The sequence below is a fragment of the Xiphophorus hellerii genome, chromosome 17, assembly GCF_003331165.1.
Source record: "Xiphophorus hellerii strain 12219 chromosome 17, Xiphophorus_hellerii-4.1, whole genome shotgun sequence".
Classification (NCBI taxonomy): domain Eukaryota; kingdom Metazoa; phylum Chordata; class Actinopteri; order Cyprinodontiformes; family Poeciliidae; genus Xiphophorus; species Xiphophorus hellerii.
In genome coordinates this window covers 11,131,711-11,150,791 of record NC_045688.1, presented here as the reverse complement: position 1 = coordinate 11,150,791, position 19,081 = coordinate 11,131,711, and the positions used below count along the sequence as shown (strand labels likewise).

Sequence of the window (19,081 nt, the reverse complement as noted above, 5' to 3'; positions counted from 1 at the left end):
CAACATCAGGCTACTTCAATCAAAATTTGCTTGTTCATTTCCCCCTTTTTTTCACTTTTACCTCCAGTCATTTTGATGCTATAAGAGAGTTGTGGACCTTGCACCTCTGCACTAGCGCTGAAGTGCTGATTTAAAAGATTCAAGTGAATTGTTGTGCATTTTGAGAGCCCCTTTGAAGAGTTGCTTCAAAAGACGGTGTAAAAATCTTTTTGAAGATTTCGAAAATTATGCGAAAATATCCATTTGAAGTCCTCTGCTTTTACGCTACTATTGTATATATTTACTGTAGTTGTCAAGACGGATGGAGAATTACTTCAATTTTAAAGAAAATTTTCTTCTAGAAATAATGTTTCATAGCAAAGTTTCTCCATGCCTGTGGCTGTTCTCCAGAATCCATAATGGGTTTGTACAAATCTCAAAATGAATCGCCGCGCCCAGCCTCCCTTCCGTTGCAACAAGAACAAATAATCCACCACGAAGTGTCTAAAATGTCTCCCAGGCAGATATGGAGATGATTGCCTCCTCATGCAGCGTCTGGTTCGCACAACTTTTATGAGACATGAAAGCTACTTTTCATCTCTACTTCTGCCTCTTGGAGTTCTCCAACGGATTGTTTTTTTTTCTTCTTCTTCTTTTTATTTAGAGAAAATCCTCTCTTACTCAGCAAGCAACCAGCCAAGCTGCCTGTGGTCTCTGATGTCATTAACAGAAAGCTGAAAGGCTGAATTTCATTTAGTAGCTGCTGGCTGAAAAAAAAAACAGATTAGAGTGTAACACATATAACAGAGTGCGTATAAATATTTGGTACATCTGTGCTTTTATCTTTACATTTATTTAGGTCTACGTCTTGATAAGATTTCTTAAAGGTTTCTCTCTTTTTTTTTTTTGCTTTACTTTGCACCTGCACACACCGAGTGCGCTTTGGCAAAACGAATGTGTGTAATTGATGCTCCCGCTGGGTGCTGACAATGCGCTGACAGATTGAACAAAAGCCGGATTGTAGTGAACTCCTCACGCTCACCCCAACGCGAGCAGCCTTTGCTCCAGTTTCAGCACCTGACGCAACCTGGAGAAACGCAGACAGTAGTGTTTCCCCCCAGCTAGCACAGCTCATAGGAGTAACAGTCGTTTAGCTGTCTGGAAGTGGGATTGCATTTTCTTGCGATACGCTGATTAATGATGCATCATGTCATTTCACATCTCATAAGAACTGCGGAGAGAGATTCTCATTATTGCATGGCAGTTTGATCTATGGCTCGAAGTACAATACTTTGTTCTGATACTCGTCTGAGTGGGAATATGCACATAATCCGAACAGAAACGAGAGAAAGTGTATGTCAGAAAGAAGGAAAAAAAAGATGCCTCCAGCTTTAAAAAGAAGGCGGTGTATATAATGAGGTCACAAATTTGATTAGAAACAAACAGTGGATTCATCAACCTGTAGAAGACATTCCTTCTACAGTTTACAGCTGATGACTGGAAGTATCTTCTGCTGAACTGGTTCCAGCTGCTGACACTTAATTTGAACTACATCCCACAGTTTTTATTTAATGATAGTGCAACTGCAACAAGTTTGTCGTGTTCTGGTGTATTTTTTACGGATGATCTAAAAAAATATTAGCACTTGATGCTAATTTGGGTTTGAAATGGACTACTTGCCTATACCAGGTCTCAGACTTCGATTGACTTAAGTTTATTTTCAAGAAATTATTCCTTTTTATCAAAAATACTTTAAAACACATTCCATGGTAAGCATTTATTCTCCATCTTTCTGTACTGACCACTATACATATATCATTAGGAAGGGCTAATCTAGCTTGTATACTAGGTTTTCATACGGAATATGATTTGAAATCATCAGTGTTATAATGAGTTGTATAGAAAAAATGTGTGCTAATCAATATCCTGCCTCTTTATTTGTGGTGTATTAGCTTAATTAGATGGGTAATTGTGGCAGAACAGTAGACAGAGAGAACCGTAGTCTTTGGTTTGACACAGAAAATTCATTTCATCCTGATCCAGACTGCATAATTGACTAATGAAACAAGCATCATAGGTTCTTTGCTTTCATTTTACGGTGGACCAGAGCGGCAGCGTTGCACTGCATGACAATTGGGTAATTTTAGTCGTCTCAACTCCTTAAATACATGAAACACCCGTCTGGTTTGCTGAGAGCTGTGCAGTAGATTCTACACGTACAAAAACTTGCTGATACGAGTGCTTGTGACCATACACCTGCAAATGTTTTTACATGAATGCCGATTTGTGATAAAGAACGACGAGAAGAGGAAAAATAAATTGAACACACTCTTCTAGTAACCTAGAAGAATTTCCTGGATGTGGCCAGTTCTTTTTTTTTTTTTTTTTTAGCTGTCCAATAGGATGACATATATATATCTGTCAAGTTGTCAGAGAGAAGCCCTGTTATTACTTAAACTGATGAGAAGGTAGACATGAGTAGCAGCTTTGCTGGTTTCCTCAGGGCAGGAAAGGAGTCAAGAGAGTTTACTGCTTCCTATCTATTTCATGCTTAGTAGGGAAGAAATTTGACAGTCGTTTGGCCTGTTGGAAACATCAGAATATTTTACACTGAACAGAATAGTGCAAGGCACATTAAGGTTTAAAGTCAAGGCAACAAAATGTGTCATAGATACGAAAAATTACAACATTTAAAAAAAAAAAAAGGTTCTGGATTAGTTCCCAACCTAATTCTTGTAACTTACAAGAATTTCTGAAGCTCTTTCAGTATTACTCTGAAACAATTCATAGCCATCCTGAGCAGTTCTCATCTGTGTTCTTTAACAATTTTTGCGAGCTTTTATGTTACTGTTCCAGTTATTTTATGTATAAATTTCAGTTATTGTCTTCTTATTCTGCTATTTTCTTGACTAATACCTTAGTCCAGTCTGATTTTTTTGTTTCTTTGTAAAAAAGGTTGTAGACTTGACCCTCAGGTAAAGTATGCAAATCAGGAAATCTACCCAGCAAAGAGCTAAACTTCACTTCAGGTTCATCAGAATCAATATTTTGTTGGATACGAGAACTCAAGAAGACTGAATGCTTACATTAAATATACTTGCTTTGATTTGTTTCTGTACTTTTTTTTCTTGAATTGCAAAAATGTTGCATTGATAATTGAAATGTTTAGAATTTGCTTTGCCTTCCTTTTTTACAGCACACAATCAGGCGTTTTGACAAGGATGTTTACACTTTCAATTGCAATTTCAACTTCATTTTATTTTTAAGCATAAAGCCTAGTGGATCAACTTAGACAATGCCAATCATATACACTGTCTGAAAGCAACAGTTTCAGTCGGTATTGTCCATTTGAAAGTGCTTGACAGGCTGAAAGAGTTTGGCGAGACTGGCTTCTAGAGTGCAAACAAGCATGTGGAACATAGTGCTACCGAGGAAAAATTGTTTTCTCTGCCCTGCTGTGCAGAATCAAATGCAGAACACAGAAGAAGAAGAAAAAAAACAAAAAGACAAAAGCTCTGTCAGAGATGTTACACCTGACAAAGAGCTGCAGTTTGTCCTGCATGCTCCTACGCACACATTACAATACATTTCATTCCTGACACATGCAGCCTTGCCTCCCAGGGACTCTTAGGACTAACTTCTTTTTGGTTCTCCCTCACATCGGCGCTGTCACGAACAAATACAAATATGGACATGAATACCAAACACCAGACGGCTGCCGTCTATAAAAATGGATTGGATTTCATCTCCAGGACCTCATTAATTCCTTATAGGCGCTCATATTGATTTCAAGGTGCCTCTGGTCCTGTTAATTCAGCTCAACCCACATGGGTCTGGGTTCAGTGTGTGTCGCCCAAAGGTGGCCGCGACTTGTAAGATGGGGGTGAACATGAGCAAGATGAACACAGTGGAAGAATGAATGGGCGAAAGATGACCATGAAAATTAAAACATTAGATCACAACAAAGAATATCAGTATCTGCAGTCTTCATTTTATAAAAGATTTAATTCAGTTACTTTATCTTTATTGATATGCCAGCAATTCAAAGCACTTTACAAACAGATCTTGTTCATATCCAGAGAAATATTATCAAATCAATCAAAAAAAAAAAACGGCAGTCACTGAAGCACCCAAATCACAAGGTTCTTTACATCCTTGTGATTGTAAGTGTTAATTGGAGTGTTAATCAATCCAATGTAGTTCAAATGCTGTGCTCAAAAGATGACAACTTGTTTTGTTTTAGGGTAAAAGTAGAAAATGAAGTCACTTAGAGTTCTACTGCATGTCTCCAAGGCATGCTTGGAGTCTCAACTAATTGGTTTCATCAACTTTAGTAATAAACTTTTATTTATAAATGGATAGCTAAAACATAAATGTCAACATTTGATGTGCTGTACCAAGTCAGAGTATGAACAAAATTGTCTCTGCAGTACCTTGACAGGTTACAACGACAGAGATATAATAATGAAATAAAACAGAAAATATAACACTGCAAGTTACTTTCTAATCGCAGTACACAGACAAACGTGTACAGACTTAATCACCGACAAACATAAAAAGACACACAATTAATGATTACATGTTTGAGCAGTTTTTGACATTTTTTTTCCAAGTTAGATGTAAAAGCTCAAAGATCTGCAGCTCCTCACATTGTCAGGCATCGTGTTCACAAATCCCTGATTGCAGTCTCTAATCATGTTTAATCTGGGTCATCCAGTTTAGCAGGCAATTCTACCAAATACTGTGGAAATATATGTAAACTTCTGAACTGACTGATTTCATGTGAGATGGGAAGACAAAAAAGGTTGCAGTTTTTTTCAGACAGTGCAGTGACGCATGATAAAGATTCATCATTGACATGTAAACAGTAAAATCTCTCAGACAAATCCAATTCAAATCTGCCAGGTGCTGCTGGTCTCTTTGTAAAGGAAAATTGCAGTGACTTGTATCAAATGCAGCACTGAGATCTAATAGGATAGTAAAAAACATTGTCTGAAGGCTTCAGAAAGTAAAGGCTGAGTTTAATCAGTCACCAGTGCTGTTTCTGTGCTATGATGAGCTCTGAAACGTTACAAAAATAGTTTTTACAGTGCAAATGCTCACACAATTAAATGTTTTTTTTACACAAAAAATGCAAAAAAAAGAGAGTCTTTATTATATAAAAGTATAATTATCTCAACCTTAAAAGTAGTAAATGAATGTACCCTGTTGCTGATTTTCATTTCAACGCACCAAAGAGGGTTTGATTTTCAATCTGCTCTTTCCTCGTTCACTTATTATGCTAATAGGCACATAAATCCTTCTCAATAAATCACAACTGGAAGGTTATTTTAAATTTGTTTGTGTGCGAGCGTGACTGAGCATATGTGAAATTTGAGTGTGCTCACTGGCATAAAGGCCAAATCCAAATATGCAAATGTTCATTAGAGGTGAATAAACTCAAAGATTACTCTTCACTAATTAATTTGGCTGCTGCAAGAAGATAGGCTTATGCAATGTCATAGTGTGAACCCATGCTTGTGGCAAGCAGCTGTGCAACTCGAAGCCAGAGTAAAAAGCGTTTTAGTCCCCTCCAGACATCTCCTGACCATTCCCTCGTACACCGAAATGCCATTATCAGTCGTTCAGATGATGTTAAAAAAAGAACATGTCGTTCTTTCTCCTGTAACTTTGCTACTAGGGTGCGAATGGACTGAGAGGAGTTATTTGTCATCATCAGTCTGAGTGCCCTGCTACCTCTCTCTTGGTCAAGCTATTTCAAACATTTTTATCTCCCTTTCCATCTTTACTTTGTCAAAGTTTTTTTTTTTCCCCTAACCTGTCCTTTTTATTTATTTTTTTTTTTTTTCAGTTTTATTTTTAATATCTTCTTGTGGCAGCTTCTACAAGGACGCTTGCCGTGAATATTGTGTCACTCATCAAAATGAAATCATTTAATTTTAAACCAATTTCTCTTTTCCAGGCTTAGAAAAAGTGGGCAGGGACTCAAGCTACGAGCAAGAAGGAAAGGTTCAGTTTGTGATGGACGCCGTCTACGCGATGGCGCACGCTCTGCATCGTATGCACCGAGAGCTCTGCTACGGCTACCCGGGCCTCTGCCCACGCATGGCTAACATCGATGGCAAAGAGCTGCTCAGCCACATTCGTGCAGTCAAGTTCAATGGTGAGTTCAGCTTTATGGGTTTTTGATCCTAGACCACAGCTGTTCCCGACATAATCTGACAACTGCCTGTTGCATTCCAATCAAACACATTGTAACGACTATGCTGCATCAAAAGGTGGCAAGATGTTAACTTTCCACGACTCTGATTGTGATTCTCAAAACAATAAAAGGCAAGATGGACAAATAAGTTAGTAGTAGTAGGGTGTGAAATGAAAAAAAAAAGATGTTCTACCCACAGACAGTTTTTAAAAGTTTTTTTTTTTTGCCTAGAGGATGTTGATGAAATAGATTCTTCCTTTTTGATGTGAGAGATCTATACCTGCCATGTCTCTTGATGCCAGAGCATCTGGGAGGCTTGCCTGATACTCCTTGGTCTGCAATGTCTGCCCATTAGTTGCATTCGGTCTGTGCAGTAACCAAAGGCTAGTCTGAGGCAGCCTCCATTACTTTAGAAACTTCTTTAGGGTTTTAACTCAAATCGTCATGGTATACACATCAGATAGAAAAAAACAAAAGAAACAACAATCTTACTTTTGAGTGTATGCTGTACATGTATGGGCAGCCATGGCTCATTCATCCTGCTATCCAACATTAGCAGGAAAAGTAGTTGTGCAGTTGTTCCTGGTGTGTCATCTCCAACTTTTCTTTCATATGGCTAATGGTTCTGTTTTTCCATCGTCCATCTACATCCACTCTGCACTCTAGGCATCTTCACTCTGTCAGCTGCCTGCCTTTAGGAAGCGTTGTGTCTCACTAAATGGACGAAAAGAAAAAAACTAGTCCTTTTCTCAGAGAGAACTCTGCTGTAATGGATTTTAATTCCTCAGGCAAGTGAACTTGTGTTCATTCCACGCAAGCTCACATTTATCACAAATTTCTACTTATGTGACCAAATAAAGTATTTGGTTCCATTGACATACTGTGTGTAGATTGTGATGGGTATAATAGAAAATAGATTCTCCAGAATGAACGTGGTTATCCTAAATTGTTAAGAACAAGTAAGAATTGTGCTGCAGTAGAAAGTTTAGTTTAGAGTGGGTGGTCGGTAAAGACGGATCTCTGTGCTTAGTTTTTGTTTTAGCTGATGGTTCAGCCTTTAAATACAGCTTGTTTTGAATGTTTATTTTCAGTTTCATTTGTCATATATACATCTTACATTCTTAATTCTTTAATTTTCCTAATCCACACAAAAACATGTCATCTTTTACCGTAAAATTTACATTAATTTACACTACCGCCCTACTTCGTCCCCCCCTCCAATCCCATTCTGTCAATTTACAGTACCCAGTTTTTTCTTTTCCTTTGTTTCTGTCTGAACTATTGACTGATTTTAAGTGGATGAAAAACATTTGCTCATTTCCAAGTGGTATCAGACTTCTCATTTGAATACACTCTTATTAATCTTTTTTTCCCCCCCTGATGCATCTGTACCTCCTTTTCATTTCCTGTGTTCCTCTTCCCTCCGCGCAGCTCAGAATACATAAAACATGATGAGTTGGAGAGCAAGAAAGCGTGCCGAAAAGGTTGTGGTATCGTGCGGATTACAGGAAGGCTCTTCTGATTTAGAGGCGAGATTAAGATTGGAGGAGTACGTCGGGGTGGGAATGTGCATGTTTGTTGCTGCCTCGGCTCTCTGCCTGTCAGAAACTGATTCACCAGCGGACGCTGATTGCTCTTTCGTACTCCAGCAGCAGGTTTATGCTCAGGTGTGTTTCTGTGTTATTGCTGGCCCAGAGGCAAGAGAAATCCTCCCATAAAACACAAGGTCAGAAACTTAATACGCAGATGAATCGCTGTACTCCTCTCAATCACAGAAAGATTAGAGCTTACTGAGTTTTCTTCTCAAAAGTCATCCAACTGGGCTCAAGTTTAGATTAGAATCAATTAAAAATACAAGCTTGATGGCACCTTCACATTTTTCAGATACCTGTGATGAATATACAATGTCAGCAATGATGTTAGACATGAAACTGCTTTTAGTCATGAGTCTGAGCATCAGGCTTTTTCAAAACAATTTGAAACCAATCCTTCAGTGGGAAAGATTATTTACAAGTGCATTACCTTGTGATGTCAGATTAGACAATAAGGAGCCTAGAATATGAATAAAATCACTTCTGGAAGTTCATTGTACAGCCAGACTTGAACACAGCTGTTGAGGCTATCAGCATGGGTATTACAAATCTAATAAATATTGAGTTGGATCTGCATGACTTGAGTATAAGTTTTACAATTGGGATTCTCTGTGCATTTCCAGTAAGCAGTAGCTTAAGTGTTTCACAGCCGGGGGTTAGCACACCCCACGTTTGGAGGCCTTAGTCCTCGACGCGGACGTCGCGGGTTCGACTCCCGGTCCCGGCGACCTTGGCCGCATGTTCTCCGCCCTCTTTCCTGTCTGCCTCCTGGACAGACAGGAGGCAGACAGCGCCACTAGTGGCTTTTTTGCGAGCCACTAGCGCCGCAAAAACTCTTAGGAGAAAAAAAAAAAAAGGATTTAAAAATTGCAATATGGATGTAAATGGGATGTTTTAGTAATCAGGTAAATGGGTTCTAAAGTTTTGGCCAAAAATTCTTGAATTTTTCTACTTTCATCGCCATCCTTGCGCTTTTTTCCAAGTGATGCTTACTCGTTGCAATATGACTAAATGTGTGTGAACTTCACAGATATTAGTTCAATGCAAAGCAATTGAACTGAAAAATGGGAAATCATACCCTGAATTACTAGCGAAAAGAAAAGCTAACATTTTTATGCAAGTTAAAAGCCAGGCAAATGCAAAAAAAAACCTCCCTTTTCATACACATAATGATGCACACTTTAAATGTTAATAGTTGTTTCCTTTTAAACTTCTAGTTTTCTCACTGTGGCAGATCTTTTGTCACCGCATAGTTCTCTGGGAATTTATAAAAGAGTGAATTATTCCTCATTAAGGGAAACAGACCTAGTGTGAGCAGGGAGACAATCATGGTCCATTATACTGCTGTACATAGGAGAAAAATCAATTGCCGCTTCACTTGGATCAAGAAAAACAGCAACTAACATTTGAACCGAGCTGGGATCTGAATGCGAGGGTTGCTTTAACCTACACTATGTTGTCAGACAGGTTCGGAAATTTCAAATAATGTCATGATTTTACTGGTTCAGTCGGCCTGGCATAAGCATTGCTGCTGAATTAAAACCAAAGAGGTGTTATTTTCACTGTTAATTCTTTACTGACAGTGAAAAAACACAGTTTTCTCTTCCACAGTGAAAGGCTGGTCTGAAAGCATTTTACCATGACTATCTTGAAGGCTAGTTTGTGTATTTACTCCGGCCATTGTTTGACCTGACACACTAAAGTAGGGCACAAAAACAAGCAAAACAGACAAAATATATAAAGATCCAAATTATTTTGTCACAACATTTTAATGTTGCCTGCTCACTGTGATGAAGTGACAACTTTCTATATCAGCGAGAGTCTGAAAGTAGATCTGCTGCTTCTTCACATTGTTGGGTGCCAAAAAAACCCCTTTTGAAGCCAACTGGCTGCAAGATGAATTGTGGCTTATGGCATAAACAAGCACAACCAGCATTTGTGGACTTGCTTTTGCAGCTAGGAGACAAAAAGTTGTCCTGCAGAATTGATGAAGAAAGCTTTAATTGTGGGGAAATGAATCAAAGATGTTTCATCTCACCAAAGCAATTTTTCTTGATTGTTTTTATACACATACTCGTCTTTTTTTCTAGCATACAATAAATTGTTTTCAATTGATAATCAGTTTTTAATGAAACCCTGACCCTACATTTAAAGTCAGGTGAGAGGGAAAAAAAAAAAAAGGTTTTAATCAGTTGCCTTTGATGCAGACGGATGTGCGTGTGTTTTGTCATTCAGAGAAAGTGATTGTGTTCGCGGCCTGATAATAACTCCTGGGGAGACACAAGATGGACATTCCCAGTGGAAGCAGCTTGCACTAATTAGAGGGGCTTGACTTTCAGATGACGATCTCTACATGCGGCTGAACAACCTTGGGGGATACACAAAAAATGAGGAGTGATTGTAATCATGAGAGGAAGGGACTAACCGGCTGGGGGTGACGAAGTTCATCTGTTCATAATGACCTCAGGGAGAAAGTTGGAGAACAACAGACGGAACTGGGAAAGACTTTATGAACTTCACCAGTTCTCTTTTCTTTTTTCTTTTTACTTGGAGAACGGACAGGAAGTAAATGTGATTGAAGGGGTTAGTGGAAGCAGAGAGTTTACCAGAACACACTGACTTTGAAAGAGGATGAAGGCAAGAGCACCATGAAAAGTGATGAGGGAGCGATACAGGTGATAAGAGTCTGACTGAGAAACTGTATTTGGGAAATTATGCAAATTTGTTGGAGGGGGGGGGGAGTTAAATCGCAAAACCATGAAGGATGTGTTGGGAGGAAAGATAAGGGACGAATATGGTTAGTCTAGTCACAGCAAGCTGGAACTCTGGGAATAAATTGAGAGTTGAGTGAAATTAGAAAAAAAACAGGTAAAAAAAAAGTAACTTGGCGCTTATAGCAAATGTTAAATGATCTAAGGTAATGCTGGAGCTGAGCAACTTGAAAGCAATGGTGGATACAGAGAGAATAATCTAATGGGGCACAAACCAAAATTGACCAACAAACTGCAAATTTACAATGGAAGAGATGATTGTAGAAATGAAATGGCACTTAAATTTGTTGTGGCGTGGCAAAAGTGTGATGAAAAAGAACAAAAATATCTTTATGGCATAAAATTTAAACTGGGGTGGATTCTAAACTCTAACTCACCTAAAACAATGAAAATGTCCAGATTGGTATTACTTTTGATTACATTTTTTTTCCTTTTTTTATTTATTTATGCTAATATTCGTTAAAGATGCAACAATTTGTTTTTCAGTTGTTTTCCAGTATTTAAAAGTTTTGACCTCAGAATACCAAAATTAGCCAATTTAGATTTTTTTTCTTTTCTTTTTTTTATTACATACTGCATTTAAATAAGTTATTGGGCTCCCAGCATTAAATTACATCTAGCTATGGTATCTGGCTAATTTCTGGGAGTGGATTACTGTAGGTGATTTAACTTTAGAGATAAAAACAATTAAAATTTGTAGATACAAAAGAAATGGGAACTGACAGATGCTGTATGAATGCAAGTTTACAAAATCTTATTATGAATGAGTCAGACAGCTAACCCTACAGACTTGGAACAACCTAGAATGGGAACATAATTGAGGTTAGAAAATGAGATATGGGGAAAAAAATATATTTATTGTCATTCATCCCAAGACGAAACTAGATTTTGACCTCTCTGCTTTCTTAGTTTTTGCTGACACCCTATCTGTTAATTATCAAAAATATGTTGTTGATGGTAATTAGATGTAACTGGGTGCAAAGTGGTCATCAACTAAAAAGATACTTTTTTGGCAGCTCTCCTAACCAGCTGCCAAAACTCTGCTGACTTGATTCATTTATCCATTATTATAAATCCATGTTTTATTTTACTACAGAGGGTCTTTGGTATTTAATCTTAAGGATGGACAAATGTATGGATTAGAGGACTGCCTTTTACTTTGAAAAGGACTTTAATTTATTCTCAGTCAGTCCTTGATGGATTTACTGATGTGTTTTGGATAATTGTTGTGTTACAGGGTCCACTTTTTTTGTTTTTTACTGATGGCTTCACATTTTCCTCAAGCACCCTCTAATACCAAACTGTACCACTCGTATTTTATAAACCACTTTAAAATAAACTAAGGTTCACAAAGTGCTGTACAAGTAAAACGATTGGTTTTAGGCACCTGAAGGAGCTGCCGCTTTGGCAGACCTGATGGAGCAGGTGGGGAATATATAGCTGTAGCTTCTCAGAGAGGTTGGGGGTGTGTGAGGGCGGGGCTCCCACCATTGAGAGAATTAAAAACAAAACAGCTTTTAAAAAGATCTTAAATTTGACAGATAGCCATTGGAGTAAAGTTAAAATTGGATGGTGCTCAGACGTTTATGTGCTCAGATGCGCTGCCACATTTTGCATAAAACCCTGAAATAAAGTGTGTTACAGTAATCCAGCCTAGATGTAGCAAGGATACGAATAACGATTTTAAAAAGTTGCCTTGATAGGATAGGCCGCATTTTGGCTAACTGCCTCAAATGATAAAAGTTAGATCTTACAAAAGCCCTAAACTGGCTTTCAAACCGAATATCTGCATCCATTTTAACGAGCAGATCAGTGTATGCTAACAGCGTTTGACTTACCGTGCCAAAGAACGAAGCTTTATAAAGGAGGTCTCAGAAGTGCCACTGGAAACCATCACTTCTGATTTAAAATGCAAAAAGTTCAAAGCCATCCAGGCATTTGTCATGAAGACATTAAGGCCATTGAGAGCCTTAATACAGAAATGTGACTTTAGCATCACATACTTATGATGCTAAAGTCCTGCTGAGTGTCACTGTACCTTGGTATCAATTTATTTTCCTGGAATTTGGATTTGGATTTTGGCAAACATGTCTTCTGTTCCGATGTTTTAAATAACTCAGGTTTAGGCTCTTCGATCCAAAGAAGATTTCTCCAGACGTCCTGGTCTTTGCTTACATTCTCTCCGGAAAACTTTAGCCTTCCCTTCGCCTTTTCCCTGGGGATCAAAGGTTTTCTCCTTGATCACTTCTGAAAGTTAACCTTACAGTCTCTTTCCGATTGCACATGGCCTTTGTATCAACGGTACCAAGGACGTGCTGAAATTGACATGATTGGGGGTTTTGATTCTCTCTTTTCGAATCTTACTGTCAGCTTTCAGAGTGATTTTAGTTTGATGGCCAGACCTGAGCATGTACATTGGAAAGGCTGGTTTCATATTCTTTTGAGACCTCTTTGAATCCTTTTCATGAATCGCAAGCTGCTGCAATCTTCCTTATTACAGATGATTCAATCTTACAATGGTATTCCGTCTTTCTTCAATGGTGAGGAGCAGATCAATCTCCAAAGGTCTAAGGCTTAAAATAGGCAACATCCTTCAAAACAGAGCAAGGATATTCTATCATGAACAGCTGTGTTAAACCTGTGTGTATCTTATTCCTTGCCATGTTTTTTTTTTAGTTAAATAACATGGTACAATATGTTTTTTCAAGTGTGTTTAGTTATAATTCTAGAATTTCTCAGTATAGTTAAAAGTTACTTTAAATGTCATTAGAGTCAATTATGTTACACGCTGTGAAAGCACACTGGTTTTGATAGGGGGTCCTGTTTTGTCCTGATGGCATACTTTATAAAAATTTGTAAAAGTTTTAATGAATATTGCAAAATGACCATGATAGTCTTAATTACTAATATTTAGGAATCGAAATGACATACCAAAAATTTCCAAACTATTCCTATTGGACTGTCTTTAAAATAGATTTAAACAAACATTCAGTCTATAACTTGAATAATTTTGGTTATGAGCATTCCAGAAATGATGCATGACTCCATGTTTCCATTACTTTACATATCTATGCTTAGATATATATTATTCACCTTTACTTTAATTTCTTCTTCAAAATAAGATCATCACATTTTTTTTGTTGTTTCATTTTCCATCTCTTTCATACTTCCTAAATTGTATTTTCATCCCCATTTACATGGTTTGATATCTTTTGATGAACTTTGACATTCACCCAGGGTTTTATATCTTAAACAAAGAAATATACGACAATGAAATGAAAGGAGTAGGATACATGGTTTTCCAAATATTTAATAAATAAGAATCTGAAAATGTGGACTACATTTGTAATTCAAACCCTTTATTTTTTAAATACCCCTAAATATCAAATTCTGTGAAAATTTGTAAGTTGAATGCAACTGTGTGTTTATTCATGTGTTGGCCCAAGTCTTGATCAAACTGAGAATTTTTGGCAAAACCTGAACCGATGTTAAGAAACGCTCTGCATCCAATCTGACTAAACTTTAGCCATTTTGCATTTGGGGGTTGCAGTGTGACAAAAATGGGAAAACGTTCAAAGGGTAAGGAAGGGTGCTGTAAGTCTCTCTCATTTTTTTTACTGCCAAGGCACAAACTAAGTCACGGTAGAGGCGGATTTAAAGAGGGTAGAAATGGTTTCAACAAGCACACGGAAGAGAAAGTACTTTTAGTGATGTGAGCAGAGGGGTAAGGCAAATCTAGAAGGTGAAAAGTTAGCAGAGAGAATGAGGAGGCTTTGAACAGGAGGAGAAAGGCAGGAGAGACAGCTGGTTTTGGAAGATGGGAGGCGTGTGGATACTTTTACGCCGATTGTTAAAATTGAAGTATAAATGAAAAAGAAAATTTTCCGATAGAAAAACAAAAACAAAGGGTTGGACAAAGGGGGAGTGAGGGAGAGCCAGCAGTAAAGCAGCGGTGACTGGATTGAAGCAGCTGCTCAGAATCAGTTTCCTCCTCGACTGCAGAAAGCTGCGAAAACGCCGGCGTCTCTGTGACTTGAATTCAGGCTTCATTATCATTTTCATCTGTCATTTCATATTCTCTTTCTGTGTTCCTTTAACTGTCTTTGTCGCTCTCCCCTATTAGTGCCACGGATGCACAGCGCACAGATGGGAGCCTGTTGGCACAAAGTCAGAACACACGCGCAGACCCATGTTTTATTAATGCGCGCTGCAGAGGATCCTTCTCGTCATAAACATTTAGTCGCCGTGAAAACGTGTGGTTCACTCTTTGCGTTTCTGAGCTAAATGTGGCTGAAGGCTTTTTCTTAGGCCCCTCAGATAGTTCTTCTTCTAAGCTTTCTGCATCACCTAATCCATCTTTTTTATTATTTTTACTTTGTCTAACTGTATCTTCTGCTCCTGTACCAAAAGGATGTGTAAAGCTTTATGAACTCTTTGGACCTCCCTCAACTCCCATCTGCCTGTTAGCTTTTAAAAGCCATGCAAAGTGATCCGACACATTCTCCTGTTCTTCTTTTATGTCCATCTTCCATGTCTTTGTCTTTCCTTTATTGTCTGTCTTCTGTTTCTCTCTGTCCTTCTTTCCTTTTATATTTTTTGCCTTACTGTTGTTTTACTTGCTTTACTTTTTGATTTGTACTTCCCTCTCCTTCCTCTCTGCCATTGTGTCTTACCTCCTCTCCTTCCTTTCTGTCCCTCCTTCTGTCTTTCCATCCTTTTACCCCTATTTGCTTCTTTCCTTCCTGGAACTTGGTTAAGTCTACCATGATGGACTCCTGCAAAAGCACCCTTTGGGCTTTGACCTTTGTAAACAGAAAGGCGGGTAAGCTGAGAATGGCATCAAAAGAGGCTTTTACTTAAAAAAAAACCCATCTAACTGATAGTTTTTTCAGAAGTCACTAGTGCAGACTAATTGTGCTATATACGGAGATAGAGAGTAGAACCGTATTGGGTGTAGTTTTATAAGCTTCAGCCCTAGAATACCCTTAATTTACTATGAATGACAACAATTGCCCATTTTCAGCTCTTGTTCCTAGTGGGTCTTTTACATAATTAAGACAGTATTTAAACCACCAACTACATTATAAAACTCTCACAAGCAATCATTCAAAAAAAAAAAAAAGAAATGTAATAAAGACCATATCTTCCAAATTGAATGTGATTTGCATTTAAAAACAAGAAGCCGATAGATGCTACTTTTTCTTCTTTTTTTTTCAACTGATACTTAGCAAAATAACATGGCAGGATTTACCAATAATGACAATTCTTTACCCCATGTGGGGACTTTACATTTAAGCTAACTGTGAGGGAAATGTAGTTGGAAAAACAATTTAAAATGGCAATGCATCCAGATCATTAAAGTGATATTCAACAAATTAGAATGTGTTCTGCTGAGACTCATTTGTCAGAACTTTAAATGGGGTATTAAACATATTTTTTCGTTAAGCCCACAAATAAAATATGCTTAACTGACAATATTGTAATCTAAGAAATGAAATGTGTTTTCATGAGCTGTTAATGGACCTGTCTGCGTGGATATATGTTTTACTCTGTAATATCAGTTCTGAAATATACGTTTCTACACTATTTTTGATTTGTTGAATGTGACTGTATTACCAAAACAGATTCTTTGTTTTATTGTTAGGTGTTACAGTCTTGTTTTACCTTATTTTTGTTTCTTTGACATAAGTTTTTAAGAAGCTACCACTGCTTGTGTTGACTTTTTGTAGTAATCTTTTTTTTTTTCATTCAGTGCTGCACCAGAATAACTTTAGAGTCCTCTTTCTCCTTAATTTATTCTTAATATGATTGTCACACTAAAGGAAAACTTTCATTTGTGATTAGTAATTCTGTTTCACCGTAGAAGAAAAGGGTCGGGACCTACGAGCCTTCTGCAATATCTTTAGAGAGTTACTGGATGATATTCTGTTGTGATTACCCAAAGGGGAAGGTTGATTCCTTGCAGCAGCTTCAGAGCGGTGCCTCTGGCAGGCAGGGATCGGTATCTTGCTTGAAACTACTGCGCCTCAGTAGAGCTTTTGTTGTAACCGTGCCTTGCTACTGCTCAGAGAAGACTTGAGGAATTAACATAAAGTAGGGAAAATGCTACCTTGCACTTTCCAGCAAACTTTTTTTAGTCTTTCAACAGTGGGGATTTAAGTTCCATGAGTTAAATGAATTCCTAGAAAATTGATCATCTCCCCTGACCTCATGCTACTTTAAAATTAAAACCTGACGCGTTTACCTGCTTTTCTCTTCATCTTTTGAAATCTTATGCTTTCGACACGGCACCCCTTCAGCTCGCTCTGGGTTGTGTAGAACGTTCATCTTTGAAAAATAAAGCGTCGCCACAACAAAGAATTTAGTTTACTCTAAGGAATATGAGTCGTGACATATTTATTAGCAAATATATGCTGCGGGTGTCTTTAAAAAGGCGCGGCACATGTGGAGAATCTAGTGTGATGTTTAAGAGGATTGCGTTATCAAGCCTCGGTGCTTTGAAGTGGTGACAAAATGTTTTCTGCATTGCAGCATATTCCTTAGCATAATATGTATCACTCTAGGATGAGGTGGAGGTGTGTTGCCAGGGCGACAGGTGAATCATTATTTTTCCAAGGTTATGCCAACTTAAGCAGTTTGCTTGGGAAGAAAAGAAATGCACTAGTTGATTCAGAAGTCGCAACACAGAGGGCATGAGATGATTCTTGTGGAACCATTTTCTTTTCTAATCATCCTGCAGATTATTTATTCACTGAATCAGTTTTGGTCTTCGGAGAGAAAAAAAAAAGTTAATTCTCATTTTGATACATAGCCTTGGAAAAACATCCACATCCATTGTATTTTTTTTTAAATCTCGTCACTTTACGACCATATACTTCATTCTATTATGTGATAGACCAACACAAGTTACTGAATTGTTAGATTTTAAAAATTCATAGTTTACAAGTTTCTACAAAAAAGTTAAATAAAAGGGAAAGTTTGATATCCATTGGTTATTCAGCCTACAAATATCAGATACCCTAAACAAATTTCAGTGCAGTCAAATGTCTTTGGAGATGTATGTGTCATTTAATCTCCATATACATCCAATTGTATTGTGTAGGCCTCAAATGTTTAAAAACCAGATCATGGAAAATACAGCAGGAAGACTGTGGAAAGCTGGGGAAAGGAGTAAAGGGGTATTACATTATAAAACACTGTTCCAAGGTTTGAACATTTCATTTTTCAATCATTGAGAATGGAACGCGTTGTACAGCTTACATACCTAACCTAAATTAATACTGCAGATCACTTCAAAATAACACAGTGATGAGAATATTGTGCCTCAGAGAGGCTTGATCGGAATTATACCGAAGAATCCAGGAATAAAGTCTTTGTGGAAGTTGAGTTTCCAGCTAGACGTTGGCCCTAAATGTAATAAACAAAGCTACAACAGAATGACTTAGATTAGAGCACATTCATGTGTTTGAATGCCCCAGTGGAATTGCACCACTCAGGTTATTATTTGCCAACAAATGGGGAAACCAGTAATCATTTTTCCTCTGCCTCATGCACTCTGTGTAGGTCTACCACTTAAAATCCCAATAGCAAACATTGGCATCTGTGATTGGAAACTGTGAAAAAAAAAACCTTGGATGTATGAACAACTTTTTCTGACAAGTTTCTCAAAAATGTTTTTGACTTTTAATGAAAATCACTCGTCACATATTGCTTGTAAAAGAAAAAAACAGATTGCTCTTGGTTGCATTTACAACCAAATTGGCTCTGTTTATTTGGTGTGTGATGTGATGTGATTGCTACACAATCACATCACATTGCTACACAATGTGATGTGCTACACACATCACATCACATCTAGAGAACCTAATTGATTTATTTCTACAGCTATGCCAATGAAAACTGTGCATATACACAATGACTGGGATCTGTGGGTAATCTCATCAGATTTTTTTATTCCTCATTCTATTTGCCCCTGAGGGAAACCTCAGTTCTATTAATCAGAACACTGGGAAGCAATTCTCCTTTCTACCAGTATACGGTTATAGACGTTTTGAAAGCCGGCTGACAGACGGGTCTTTCGGTCCCTGAGGGCAGAAACAGGAACTGTGCTCACTTGTAATGAACAATAAAGGAAAAACACATAACCTGGAAGCAGGTGTTGATGTATGCTGCTTTTGTATGTTGTTACAAGATGTTGTTAAATGTGAAAGAAACGGGTAACCTTTTATGTCATGTCATTTTTGTCAGCATAATCTGTATTTCTGATTTTAAACTTATCTCATTGTAACATAAGGTGGCAATAAAGCTCTGATTTGCTATTTTCCTACTGTGGACCAAATCGTATTGTAAGATTTGTTTATTTATTTTGACATGCAGGGCTCATTGCTCTGTTAAAGTCACATAGGTTTGGGGTTTAAGTCAAGTGTACTTAATGAGGGAGGGATTCTGTAAAGTAGCTCTTTAAAATCCTGGGTATATAAAGGAAGGGTCTTGCATAAATATTGACAATTTTGAGCAGCTTTAGCCATCAGAAATTA

The 19,081-nt window shown here is 37.7% G+C and overlaps 1 protein-coding gene across 3 annotated transcripts in view; it reads left to right on the top strand.

Moving 5' to 3' along the window:
* The window catches only part of grm8a (glutamate receptor, metabotropic 8a), a 237,515-nt gene that overhangs the window by 197,902 nt on the left and 20,532 nt on the right, over window positions 1–19,081 (top strand). For all 3 annotated transcript variants that reach the window (XM_032589755.1, XM_032589754.1, XM_032589756.1), the window contains exon 7: window positions 5,942–6,142. In XM_032589755.1, coding sequence (XP_032445646.1) covers window positions 5,942–6,142 — 201 coding nt within the window. The remainder of the gene's footprint in view (window positions 1–5,941; window positions 6,143–19,081) is intronic.